Source organism: Pelodiscus sinensis, chromosome 5, assembly GCF_049634645.1.
Source record: "Pelodiscus sinensis isolate JC-2024 chromosome 5, ASM4963464v1, whole genome shotgun sequence".
Classification (NCBI taxonomy): domain Eukaryota; kingdom Metazoa; phylum Chordata; order Testudines; family Trionychidae; genus Pelodiscus; species Pelodiscus sinensis.
Genome location: NC_134715.1, coordinates 4,405,199 through 4,418,895, shown reverse-complemented (window position 1 = coordinate 4,418,895; position 13,697 = coordinate 4,405,199). Strand labels below are relative to the sequence as shown.

At 48.9% G+C, this 13,697-nt stretch overlaps 1 protein-coding gene across 1 annotated transcript; it reads left to right on the top strand.

Moving 5' to 3' along the window:
- The first annotated feature begins 900 nt into the window (after positions 1-900).
- Positions 901-12,831, top strand: LOC102459100 (UDP-glucuronosyltransferase 2A2-like). The gene is made up of 3 exons (XM_075929179.1): positions 901-1,798; positions 11,229-11,858; positions 12,800-12,831. The coding sequence occupies exons 1-3, from the start codon at positions 1,057-1,059 to the stop codon at positions 12,829-12,831; spliced, it is 1,404 nt and encodes a 467-aa protein (XP_075785294.1). The 5' UTR covers positions 901-1,056.
- Positions 12,832-13,697: the final 866 nt, after the last annotated feature.

Below are 13,697 nucleotides of genomic sequence, written 5' to 3'. Positions count from 1 at the left end.
AGCATGGGGGACCAGTGATTTACAAGGGCACAGGGCTTTTGATCACCATTGCTGCTACCATAGTGATAATAGTGACCAGAACTCCAGGCCCATTAAATTGCCCCTGGAGCCCCAGGGCAGCAGTCTCAGGGAGGATATGAAGAGCTGTATGGGGAGTTTAGGCCCTAACTCCGCCTCTTCCACCTGAGACTCCTCCCCTTCCAGGGACACGGACCTGCCCCTGCCTGCCCCCCTCCTTGTCCGGGGCTTTTGTAAGTCTCTCCTCAACCATGAGGAAAAAAAACCCAAAACAAATGAATAAATAACATATAACCCTTTTCTGTGACTAACACACATTCCAAAGTCACTTTCAAGGCCTCTGAGCCATAGATTTCAAGGATTTCAGTCACTCAGAGATGGAGATAGACACCCAGTGGCCTTTACAAAAGCGCAAATAAGTACCAATTGTGTTCCAGTTGAAAAAGTTAACTTTCAAAGTCCAGACATGATGATATGCTCTCCAGTGACCGCACGTGGGGAAAATTAGCAGGAGGCGTATCATCATACTTAAAAAATCAACCCATTTGGGAGCATAGTGAGACGTTGCGTACTCAATCTCATTTCCATGAGGAATGTTACTATCTGGCACTACCGCAGATAAAGGAAAATGGTTAAATTCACCCCTATGCAGAAGGATCCACAGAAGGTTCATGAAACCCTACCTTTGAAGACTTCACTAATGGTTCAGCTTTCTTCTAGCCCTCTTTTTCCTTTTTCCATTTTTTAACTAATGATTACCCCCCCCCACACACACACACACACACACAAATGGAAAGAAAGAGTTAAACAAGGAAGAAATGTTGGAACCTTTTCTGTCTTACTAATCCAGAGCCCTTATCTGTTCTTGTGTTGCAGGTGTATCTGTCGCAACAATAGGTTTGGAAAATCTACTCTTCTGGAGCAGGTGTGTTTGTTGTTAGGAGCACTGGGCAAGTGGCTATTCCACATCACTGAGAGAGACTGAAAGCCCCTGACTGAGAGTGAGAAATCTATTTCTATCTAGGCAGCCAACCAACCATGGCTTCCACCACAACCGGAATCCGTGTGTCAAAGAAGCACATCCAATTTCTAGCCCTTCAGCTCACCCTGCTAGGAACAGTCTTTTGTGGGAATGTGCTGATTTGGCCTTCAGACAGCAGCCATTGGCTAAATATTAAGATTGTTATACAGGAACTGATATGCCGAGAGCACAATGTCACCATCCTAGTGTCAAACGCTTCTCTCTTCATCACACCGCACGGTGAGACAGCAGAGAAGTTTGAGGTGTTCCCTGTGCCTCTTGGGAAGAAATACATTGACTCCTTGATCAAAGACATAGTGAACTTGTGGCTGTATAATAAGCCAACAGCACTGACCTTCTGGAAGTTCTACAAGGAACTGGGAAAATTGGCCAGCAAACTAAATGAGGGAAATAGACTGGCCTGTGATGGTGTGTTAGCCAACCAGGATTTGATGGCTCGGCTGCAGAGGGGCAAGTATGATGTGGTTCTGTCTGATCCGGTGTGTCTCTGTGGAGACCTAATTGCTCTCAAGCTCAGAATTCCATTTGTGTACTCTCTGCGGTTCACACCAGCCTCAACAATGGAGCGGCATTGTGGGAAGATGCCCGCTCCACCTTCGTACGTGCCTGCAGCCTTGTCTGAACTCACAGACAAGTTGTTCCGCGAAAGAATAAAAAACATAGTGTCTTACCGCCTCCAGGACTACGTTTTTCAGAGGTACTGGAGAGAATGGGATTTGTCCTACAGTGAAAATCTAGGTAAGCATTTAACTCTTTCATTCATATTATCACTATTAATTGGGAGTCTTGATGATGTTACATCCAAAAATCTATGTCAGAAGAATGCTAATGTTGCAAAGGCAAACACTTGTTAGGACGTGCCAGAATTAAAGTTAAATGAAAACATAAGAAAGGTCCATCTAACCCAGTGTCCTGTCTTCTGAAAGTCACCAATGCCAGGTGCCTCAGAGGGAATGAAAAGAATAGGTAATCATCCAGTGATCCCTCCCCTGTCACCCATTCCCAGCTTCTGAAAAACAGAGGCGAAGGACTCCATTCCTAGCCATCTTGGCTAATAGCCTTTGATGGGCCTATCCTCCATGAATTTTTCTAGTTCTTTTTAGAACCCTGTTAAAGTCCTGCTCTTCACAACATCCTCTGGCAGGGAGTTCCACAGGTTGATTGTGCAATTTGTGAAGAAATACTCCCTTTTATTTGTTTTAAACCTATTAATTTGACCCTATTTCTTGTGTTATGGAAACAAGTAAATAACTTTTCCTTATCTACTTTCTCCATACCAGTCATGATTTTCTAGACCTCTAGCATATCCCTTCTTAATCTCCTCTTTTCTAAAATGAAAAATCCCAGTTTTATTAATCTCTCCTCATAGGGTAGCCATTCCAACCCCCAATCATATTTGTTGCTCTCTTCTGAACTTTTTCGATTGCCTAGAAATCTGTTTTGAGATAAGGCATGCAGTATTCAAGATGTAGGTGTACCATGGATTTATAGAGGCAATATGTTATTCTCTGTCTTATTTGCTATCCCCTTTTTAAATGATTCCTAACATTCTGTTTGCTTTTTTTGACTGCCGCTGCACATTGAGTGGATGGTTTCAGAGAACTATCCACAATGATGCCAAGATCTCTCTTGAGTGGTAGCAGCTAATTTAGTTCCCATCATTTTGTATGTATAGTTGCTCCATACATCAGTTACCCTGCCCCACTTTGCATGAGCATGTTCATAACTGAGCCATACCCCACAGCACCTGGCTGACTAGAATTCATGTGTCTTTGGTTCTAGACCAATGCCTTAACATGAGAGAAGAGTCTTTATTATTATTAATTTTTATTTGTATTGTGGCAGTGCCTGGAAATTCTATGCATCGACCAGGATCATTGATCATTTGCTGGGCAACTTTAAGGAGCTTGCAATCTAACCTTGCCTCATACCATCCCTCCTGGGCACTGAATGAGGTAGAACAAATAGCATGTGATCACGTCATTAAAGATAGTCGTACTGTATACTCACAAGGGAGAGACCGGGGTTCTATTCCCAGCAGAACCAGAAGTGAGCTTGTATCTCCTGTGGACTTCAGCTCTCCCATCTCCAAAAGAGGGTTAATGATACTTTGCTTCCTTCCAGCATAGGGGCACAAGGCCTAGCTCAGTATTAATTGGTGTGAAGTGCAGAGAATTACTAGTGCCAGCTGCTGGCAGAGGTGACACTGGAACTTCTAGTCCCTAGTCCAGTGCTGCTCCTAGACCAAAGGATGTTTTGGCGGGAGTATGTAAGTGGTTCAGTGATGTCCTCTGTCTTCTTCAAGTGGCTGGTCTCTGTAAGACTGGGGTAGGGAATTTTGGGGGGGTTGGGATCCACTGACCCACAGAAAAATCAGTTGGAGGCCACACACAAGTGAGATTTTGTGTGCTCCAGCCCTGCAGCGGAGTGGCAGAACAGGCACCAGCTGCCAGAGGTGCAACTGGAGATGGTCGTTGGGCTGGAGGCATGCGGAGGGCAGTGGCCATCTGGGTGAATGTTCTGGGGGCTGTGGGTAGGATGCCCCCCTAGAGCTGGTGGAGGGAATGGCAGAGGAAGGTGGGGCGAATGTTCTGGGGGCTGTGGGTAGGATGCCCCCCTAGAGCTGGTGGAGGGAATGGCAGAGGAAGGTGGGGCTATGGCAGGTATCGGGACCGTGGTGGGCAGGGAGACCTCAGCTGTGGTAAGTTTGGCCTCCCAGGTGGGGCCTTTTACTGGCCAAGGAGGGTGCTCCCTCACAGTCGGGGAGAGCGTCAGCCATGGCAGTGGCAAAGGCCGGGCCGGGGGTCGGGAGATCAGCCTCAGGAGCCGGTGGCAATGCCGGGATTGTGGGGTCATGAGGGGAAAGGGCAGGGACCTCCTCCGTCACAGAAGGAGGCACTTGTTAGAGGGGAAGGGGAATGAGGGTCAGCCATTCCCCGCCAAGCAGCAGGTGGGGAAAGGGGTGTCAATAGAGAGAGTGGTGGGCGGAGAAAGGGGAATGGGCTGCCCACTCCTCCACACTAGACTGGAGGCAGGGGAAGAGGGCACCGAGCTAGGGGCAACTGAGGAGAAGGGAGCAGGAAGCACTCCTCCCTGCTAGGCTGAAGGCAAAGGAGGAGGGTGCCAATGAGACAGGAGAAGGGGCGAGGCCACAGGCACAGGGCGGAGCTGCTGGTTCCTCTAGCTTCACTGGGATGGGGAGGACGATGAAAATATCAAGGGGAGTGCAGTGAATGGGGATCACTAAAAAGGGACATGAGCGCTCAGGGAGGGGACAAAGGCAGTAGGCAGGGGGTAATGGGAGTTTGGGGAACATACACAAGCAATGAGACGGTTGGGCAAGAGGAAAGCAACTGCTAGGAGAGGCGGGGCTGGCACCACAGCAAACTAACCGGGGTTGGGGGTAGGGCAGGCAAACCAACTGTGTGGTGGTCAGGAGGGGCAGGCAAATAACCTAGGGATGTTAAAATGGTTAACTGATTAACCATTTTAACTCCGGGCCTGTCGCCCAGACTGCTCTCTGGCCCCGCCACAGTCATGCGATCCTGGCGCCTCAACCAACAGCCCTTCCATGGCTGTGGCTGCCCCGGATGGTCCTGGCTGGCAATGGCCAGAGTTCACCAGAAAGGGCAGGTTAACAGTTAACCAGTTGTAAGCAGGGGCTGAACTACTGCTTGCTATCAGCCAGCTAAAAGGAGAGAGCTGCCCTGCGGGTGGGTATGCTCACTCAACTGGGTTAGCTCTGCAAGATAATTAACTGTGAACTGTTGATATATAAATACAGCTCATGCCAGAATGGGGAAGGAATCCGAGGTGTGGTTATGTAAGTCCAATTCTTCCAGGGCTGATGGAAGATCGGTTGTTAGAATGGAATGTGATATATTATAACTAATTTGGGCTGTTGTGGGGGTCACAAATCATGCTACCCCTTAATGTGGGAACTGTAAAATATGACACCAGTGCTTGCAGGAGAGACACCATCATGATGGTGTCTCAGATGAACAAGCCTCCCCATTCCAGAGTTGAGTGAATGAAGTTGGGGGGAAAGGGCTTGAGCCAGCTGGTGTCAGCTGTAAGACTGGTTCAACCTGCCTTTTCCTCCCTTGGTCTAAGGATAGACCCAAAGCAGACTCCATTAGGAGTCTTTTTGCTAGTCCAGTGGAAGCTGGAATGTTTTGCCAGCCTAGGTGCTGGCTAAAGAGTTGAAATCGCTAAGAGCTGAAGTCACTGGTTTGGTCTGGAGCCAGACCCATTGCAGCCAGTGGAGCAGATGGCAGGAATGACCGGCAGGTGGCCAGTAGGAGTAGTGGCAGGCGGCCAGCAGAGTGGCTGGCGGGAACGACTGGCGGGCAGCCTGTAGGAGCGGTGGCCAGCAGAGTGACTGGTGGGAACGACTGGCGGGCGGCCGATAGGAGCAGCAGAGCCAGCAGAGCAGCTGGCGGGCGGCCGGTAGGAGTGGTGGCCAGCAGAGTGGCTGGCGGGAACGACTGGTGGCCGGCCGATAGGAGCAGCGGCTGACGGCCAGCAGAGTGACTGGCGGAAACGACTGGTGGGCGGCCGATAGGAGCGGTGGCAGACGGCCAGCAGAGTGACTGGCGGGAATGACTGGTGGGCGGCCAGCGGAGCGGCTGGTGGGCGGCCGATAGGAGCGGCGGCAGGCGGCCAGCGGAGCGGCTGGTGGGCGGCCGATAGGAGCGGCGGCAGGCGGCCAGCGGAGCGGCTGGTAGAAACGACTGGCAGGCGGCCGGGAGGAGCAGTGGCAGGCCAAGCAAGCAGACCACAGGAGCAGCTCAAAGCTGGCATGGCCTCAGGCTCAATGAGTGCAGTCATCAGAGTGATGTGTCGGGGTCCGCACGGACTGGGCAAGAGCTGTAAGTGGGGCGTTTGAAGGGGGTACGGAGAAAGTTTGGGTGAAGGGGGTACGGAGAAAGTTTGGGTAAGTGAACGGAACTCTTACTTTGTTGGACTGGTGAGCCTGAGGGACAAAGGACATTGCTCAATCCCTTGGAGCTGGGCACGCAGGGGTGTGTGAATTTCCCAGGCTACTGGGTGGGGGCTCAAGCCAGTTCTGTGTGAGATGGACCCCTAGATATTGAACCGAGCCCTGGCTGCTGCAGACTCTACCCGGCAGAAGGGTTACACAGTAAATGTATGGGAAACATCCCTAACTAACTTTCAGAGGCTTGGGCAGAGGGGGGGAAGTAAACAAACTTTCGGGGAGGGAAGGAGAAACAAACAACGGGCAGGGCAGGCCGCAGGGGGCAAGCTGCTGTAGTGAGGGAGCAAAGGGGAAAAACATGGGGTGTCCTCCCCAATCCAAACGTAACTGAGGGAGAGGAGCCAAGTTCAAGGGGATGGGAGTGCGCCCACAAGTGCTCATGGGGGTCAGCCTCTCACCCACTGCTGCAGGAAAAACAGTCCCAGCTGGACACGGGGAGGCCGAGCGGCTAGCCCCATTGAGGGGCAAAGAGCAGGTCCAGATGGTACGTTGCAGTTGGTGGCAGTGAGGGGGAGGGCAGCTGGACAAGGGGGAGGGCTCCCCACCTCCTCCCTGGCCCCTCTCACAACAGTCGGGCTACTACCACCCCAGGAGCACAGGTGGGGTTTGGCTCAGTTCTGGACACAAACCCCCTCCACAAGTCCAGTCTTCTTCCCCCTTCTTGACGGGGGGTCACAGCTCGGAGGCGGCGGCAGCCAGCCAGCCAGAAAAGGACCCTGGGACAGTGGGTGCTGATGGAGTCCCTCTAGGGCGGGGTGGGGGAGAGGCAGGCCAGCAGGGCCCCCCCCCCATGCTACGCAGCAAAGGTGGTGGGTGCGCTGCAGCAGCGCTACTCCTGGGAGGAAGCGGCCCAGCAGCAAGCAGGCAGTTGTGGGGGGACGGAGAGTTCCAGCTGGTGGAAATGGCAACAGCTGCAGGGCAGGGAGCTCCAGAGCAGAGTAACTGCCCCCCTCCCCTTGCAGTGAGATGCTGAGTGAGCCTGTTTGGGTGGAACCTGGCCCCAACCAATCCCCTGACTGGAAGTCGGGGGGAGGGGGCGTGGCTAGCAGTATAAGAGGCCAAGTCAGGAGCTCCATCAGGCCCCAGCTGCCAGGGGAACCAGACGCCTGCTCTGGTGCGCCTGAGCTGGGAGGAGGCTGAGGACTGGCCTGGACCACCGGGACCCAAGATAGACTTCGACCTGGTGGAACCACAAACCCTGCTAGAGGTTTCGACCCCTCCACGTCCCAGAGGCTTTGCAGCCAGGTATGTGCAGAGGGGGAGAATGGAAGGAGCCCAGGGATAGCCAGACCCCATGCCAATGTGTTGCAGGTGGGATCCCTGCTGATCAAGCAGCAGGCTGATCTGCTGCTAGGGCCCTAGGCTGGCATGCCGTGGAGTGGGTGGATTTGCATCACCCCTACCTGCCACCCAACCCCTGGGTCTTCTCCCTCTGCTACTCTAGGCCAACAGAACAAGGAGACTTGATTGTTTGTGTGTCCCAATTTGAACTCTTGTTTGTTTGTTTGCTGCTTGGTCCTGAGCCAGGGCTGGGCCCCGGATGCTACTCTTGTTGGTTGCCCTTCCCTGACACTGGGCTGGGGCATCAGTAAACACCACAAAGCCTAGGGGGTTAACCCATCGTTTTTAGTACTTGAAAATCTGGCTCTCTTTTGGCTTTCAGAGGATGCCAGTTATGGTTGTCCTCTTCATCCTAGAGCTCTGATGATAATCTTGACTATTTAGTAACCGGAGCATGACACAGTGAGAATAGATTCCACACAATCATGCTCACAGAAGGCCAGGATAACTCTTTACCGCAATCACCGTCCCTGTTAAAGAGCCCTATTCAGGGTAAGCTTAAAAAACAACAAATGGTCTTGCAGCACTTTAAAGACTAACAAAACATGTAGATAGTATCATGAGCTTTCGTGGGCACAACCCAATGTATTTAAGCTCCTTTTACTTTTGCCCAGTGCACAAGGGTTGCCTGAATTCCTCAGGGAAAGGTGATGTGAGTAGCAATGGGACAGCATGTGCAGTTGGTTTATGTAACGTGGTAGCAAACTGCACTTTCTGATTAATAAAAAAGAGTAATTTGTTTAAATATATATCAGGGAGTTTCCATTTGGTAAAATATTTTTTTATATATATTTTTTTAAAATTTTCTGTGAGATGGGTCCATATTTTGTCTGACTGGAAATGTAATTTTATATCGACTTCTCACAGGATCATCTTGTTGAGATGTTGATAGGCAAATCAAAGCCCCCACCTTGCAACTGCATTTGTGCTAAGAGGCTCCAAAGCAGGAACCTGTCTAAAATGAACCAGTTTTAGAATTGGGGTCCAAGAAACCTGCCTTCTGGAACATGTGTATATGTCCTCTCTCATGGTATGTCTAAATTATATCCTTCTGTCGAAAGAGGGATGTAAATTAGGCAAATCAAAAGTGAAAATGAAGCGGGGATTTAAATATCCCGTGCTTCATTTGCATAATCACATCACACCGCTTTTTCTAATAAGGGTGTTTTCAAAAGTGAAAGCGCTTTCTAGACACGGTTCTTTTGAAAAAAACCCTCCTTTTTCGAAAGATCCCGTACTCATTTTTTGAGGAGTATGGGATTTTTCGAGAGAGGTTTTTTTTTCTCCCGAAAGAACCGCATCTAGACAGCGCTTTCACTTTCGAAAAACTCTTTTTCAAAAAAGTGCTTGGACGCCATTATGCAAATAAAGTACGAGATATTTAATTCCTCACTTCATTTGCACTTTCGATTTGCCTAATTTACATCCCTCTTTCGAAAGAGGGATATAGTCTAGACATAGCCTTAGAGCTTGTTTACATGGGAAAATTGACCAGAATAGCTCCCTTTCTGTGCAATGTATTCTGGACTAAAAATCTCATTGCTCTGGAATTATTAGGGCACTTTATGAGTGCATTGATTATTCTAGAATATAGTGACATTTCTTCTGGAGTAGAGCATCCACAGTGGGAATAGCCACTGCATAATGACAAAATTAGTAAATGGAAAATCAGGCTGTGGCAGAGGAGTTAATGTTATGAAGCTGCTGGTGAATTACATTGGACTATTTAAGTGACCCTGCTTGTCTACTTAATTAGTAACAATTGAAACACTACCTGTTTATGAGAAATAAGTGTGAGTTGTTATGATGGCAAATTATTTTGATTTGGGCACCATAATCATTCTGAATATGAAAAAGGCCCAAATTTTCAATATTGGTGGTATGAAGTTAAGCTGTCACATTCACATTTAAATAACTGGCCTGATTTTTAGAAGGGTTGAGAACCTACAACTTCTGTTAGTCAGAGGGTGCTTAATAAGACAGTTATTTAGATATCTAGGTTGGAAATACGGGATTGACTTTGCAGAGCCTGGGTTTCCAATGCTGCCCTGTACAAATTATGATCTTTGTTGGATGGGTATTGAGTGACCAATATTCACATGTGTGTATTGAGGCTCCGAAGGGCAATATCATCAGAAAACAGAATTATTACACATGCACATGAACACAAGTGTCACCTAATCTTTGAATAAAGGGTGGGGGGGAGGAAGAGAAATATTTAGGCCAAATGAAAATCCTGTGCTAAATTAACAGTAAAGCTGGTTTAGTAACATCAGGGCCATCAATGGGACACAATAGGAAAAACTATTTCCCTAGGAGGGGGGTGAAGCACCGGGATGGGTTCCTTAGGGAGGGGGTGGAATCTCCATCCCTAGAGGTTTTTAAGTCTCGGTTTGACAAAGCCCTGGCTGGGTTGATTTAGTTGGGATCGGTCCTGCCTTGGGCAGGGGGCTGGACTCGATGGCCTCCTGAGATCTCTTCCAGCCCTAGGATTCTATGAAATGGGGCAGCCACCTGAAGGACTGGTGATTTAAAAGGGCCCATGCCTCCTGGCAGGAGCATACTGGCAATCAAAATAGGCCCAGGAAATGGGTTGAGAATGGCCCTCCCCATGACGTCACCCCTCAAGCCCCGCCCCCTGCATCATTTCCAGCACGTGGTGCAGGCGGTGGGTCAGGCTCTGCGTGCCGCATGCAGCGCGAACACAAAGGCGCTCGGAGTGAGCAGCAACGGTGTGCGGACACAACGGCCCACCGGGAAATTCCCGGTATCCTGCCGAGCCAGTCTGCCCCTGCCTCCTGGTCAGTCTGCTGCAACCCTAATGGTAGTAGTGACCAGAGCTCCAGGCCCTTTAAATTACCACTGCAGCCTTGGCATGAATAGCATGGGAGGATAGGCCCTACCCCTACCCCTTCCCGAGGCCCTGACCGTCCAGAGACATGCCTGCGCCCTCACCTTATTCAAGGTTCTGTAAATCTCTCCTCAGCCTTGAGTAACATAAATCAATAATAGATTGCCCTTTTGATAGCCCCCACAGAGTCCCGAGTCATTTTCGAGGACTCTGAGCCAGATATTTCAAGGATTTCAGTCACTTAAAGATTCAGATAGACACCCAGTGGCCTTTACAAAAGTGCAAATAAGTATCAATTGTGTTCCAGTTAAAAAAGTTAACCTTCAAAGTCCAGACATGATAATATGCTGTCCAGTGACCCTACGTGGGAAAATCAGCAGGAGGCGTATCATATTTGGGAGCATTGTGAGACATTCAGTACTCATTCTCATTTCCATAAGGAATGTTACTATCTGGCACTACCACAGATAAAGGAAAATGGTTAAATTCGCCCCATACGCAGAAGGATCCACACAAGGCATATGTGCCACTTCAGTCCCATTTGAAACCCTACTTTTGAAGACTTCACTAATGCTTAGGATTTCTTCTGGCTCTCTTTCTCCTCCGTGGAGACTAATGATAAAAACAAGTGGAAAGATAAGACTTAAACAATTTAAACTTATTGTAGCCTCTTCTGTCTTAATAATCCAGAGACCTAAACTGTTCTTGTGTTGCAGGTGTATCCATCACAACATAGGCTTCTGGAGCAGGTGTGTTTGTTGGTAGGAACACTGGACAAGTGGCTATTCCGCATCACTGAGAGAGACTGGGAGCCCCAGTCTAAGAGTGAGAAATAGATTCCTATCTAGGCAGTCAACCGACCATGTCTTCCACCACAACCAGAACCCGTGTGTCAAAGAAGCACATCCAATTTCTAGCCCTTCAGCTCACTCTGCTAGGAACAGTCTTCTGTGGGAATGTGCTGATTTGGCCTACAGAGGGCAGCCACTGGCTAAATATTAAGATTATTATACAGGAGCTGATACGCCGAGAGCACAATGTCACCATCCTAGTGTCAAACGCTTCCATCTTCATCCCACCGCACGGTGAGACAGCAGAGGAGTTTGAGGTGTTCCCTGTGCCTTTTACAAAAGAACAGCTTGACTCTTTGATCAATGAGATAACAAACTTGTGGCTGTATAATAAGCCAACAGCACTGACCTTTTGGCAGTTCTACAAGGAAATGGGAAAGGTGACTAGGAAAATAAATGAGAAAAACAGACATATTTGTAATGGCGTGTTAGTCAACCAGGATTTAATGGCCCGGCTGCAAAGGGGCAAGTATGACGTGCTTCTGTCCGATCCGTTGTGTCTTTGTGGTGACCTTATTGCTCTCAAACTCAGAATTCCATTTCTGTACACTCTGCGGCTCACGGCAGCCTGGTCAGCAGAGCGGCATTGTGGGAAGATGCCCTCTCCACCTTCGTACGTACCTGCAGCCATGTCTGAACTGACAGACAAGTTGTCGTTCAGTGATAGAATAAGAAACATAGTGTCTTACTGCTTCCAGGACTCCTATTTTCAGAGGTACTGGGAAGAATGGGATTTGTACTACAGTGAAATTCTAGGTAAGCATTTAACTCTTTCAGTCCTATTCTCATTGTTATTAGAGAGTCTTAATTGATGTCCGATCCAAAAATCTATGTCAGAAGAATGTTAATGTTGCAAAGACAAACTCTTGTTAGGAGGAGCCAGACTTAAACCCACCCCATGCAACATCAGCCCAATCGCACTGTGCAACTGCATGTTCCTAACTGAGCCTTGTGCTGTACCGCCTGGCTGAACAGAATTCAGCTCTTCGGTTCCAGGCCAATGTCTTCATATGGGTGAAGTCTTTATTATTATAATTAATTTTAATTTATATTACAGTAATGCCTAGAAACGCTACTCATGGACTGGGGTCACTGAGCTCCACACTGTAAGCAGATTACAATGTAACCCTGCCTCATACTACACCTTCTGGGCACTGAATGAGATAGAAGAAATAGCATGTGATCATGGAATTGAAGATTGTCATCCTGTATACTCACAAGGGTGTAGGTGAGAGACCAGGGCTCTGTTTCCAGCAGAGCCAGAAGTGAACTTGTGTCTCCTGTGAACTACAGCCATCCCATCTCCAATTGAGGGTGGGTGAGACTTGGCTCCCTTCCAGTAGAGAGGCACCATGGTTTAGCTCACTATTAATTGGTGTGAAGTGCAGACTTACTAGTGCCAGGTGTTGGCAATGGTGGCATTAGAATGCCTAGTGCCTAGCCCAGTGCTGCCCCTGGAGCAAAGGATGTTTTGATGGGAGTATGTCAGTGGTTCAGTGATGTGGTGTGCTCTCAGCAAGTGGCTGGGCTCCATGAGAGGATAAACTTTACAAGTGCTGCTTAGCTCATTGAGGTAGCTACTGTTTCGTCAAGCGAGGTAACGGTGAGCGCTGTAGTGTTGGAGGTTCTGGGTTCAAATCCACTGCAGAAGCAAACAAGCATGTAATTTTGACAATTCCTTCTGTGCTTCTTGTTAGATTCCAAGAAGGGCTCAGGTGTCTGCCCATAGTACTAGTGAAGTGTGCATTCATTGATTTTTAAGGCCCTCAGGGCCATTAAATACCTTAGTCTGATAGTTCTTGATGCTCTTCTCTTGACCTTCTCTAATGCAGTGTGGAGAACTGGGTGCCATACTACAGCTGAGGCTTAAGCAGCGCAGAGTAGATGGGAAGAATGACTTCTCCTGTCTTGCTCATTAACACTCTGGGTTAAATTAGCCTGGAATCACGTTTACCTTTTTTTTTTTTTTTTTTGCACCAGTGTACCATTGCTCACTCCTGTTTGTCTTGTGTTCCACTATCACCCCTAGATCTCTTTCTGAAGTTCTCCTTCGTGGACAGTCACTTCCCCGTTGATGTGTGTGAAACTGATTGTTCCTTCCTAAATGGAGCACCTTGCAGTGGATCTTATTGAATTTCATCCTGTTTATCTGAGACTAGTTCTCCAGTTTGTCCAGATCTTTTTGAATCATGACTATATTCTGCAAAGCACTTGCAACCCTTCCCTGCTTGGTATCACCTGCAAACTTTGTAAGTGTGTTCTGTATGCCATTTAAGTTGCTTGGTTCTGTTCAATATCGTCACAATCCTAATAACTGATCCCGGTGGAGGAGGGATCCTTAGGTGAGTGGTCTCTTTGTCAGTCTCACACAGGGCGGGGGAGGCAAGTGCATGGGGGAGGAGGGGAGTGTTGCCCGGGCTGGACATTGTGCTGAGGTCTACACACTTGCAACCTCGTGCAGCGTTACTGTGTGGCACGTGGATGCAGCAAGCAGCCCCTGAGTGCAACCGGGGAGCCTGGGATCCTGCTGGCTTCCAGAGGGCGATGGCAACTGACTTCTCCAGAGGGATGGCGGGCCGCAGGTGGGTGTCATGT

Bases quoted from the DNA above. Each gene is read 5' to 3' on its own strand.
- LOC102459100 (XM_075929179.1), top strand. From the start codon at position 1,057: ATGGCTTCCACCACAACCGGAATCCGTGTGTCAAAGAAGCACATCCAA. The intron at 1,799-11,228 runs GTAAGCATTTAA...TTTGGCCTACAG, and splicing joins GTCCTACAGTGAAAATCTAG to AGGGCAGCCACTGGCTAAAT. The intron at 11,859-12,799 runs GTAAGCATTTAA...GCTTCTTGTTAG, and splicing joins GTACTACAGTGAAATTCTAG to ATTCCAAGAAGGGCTCAGGT.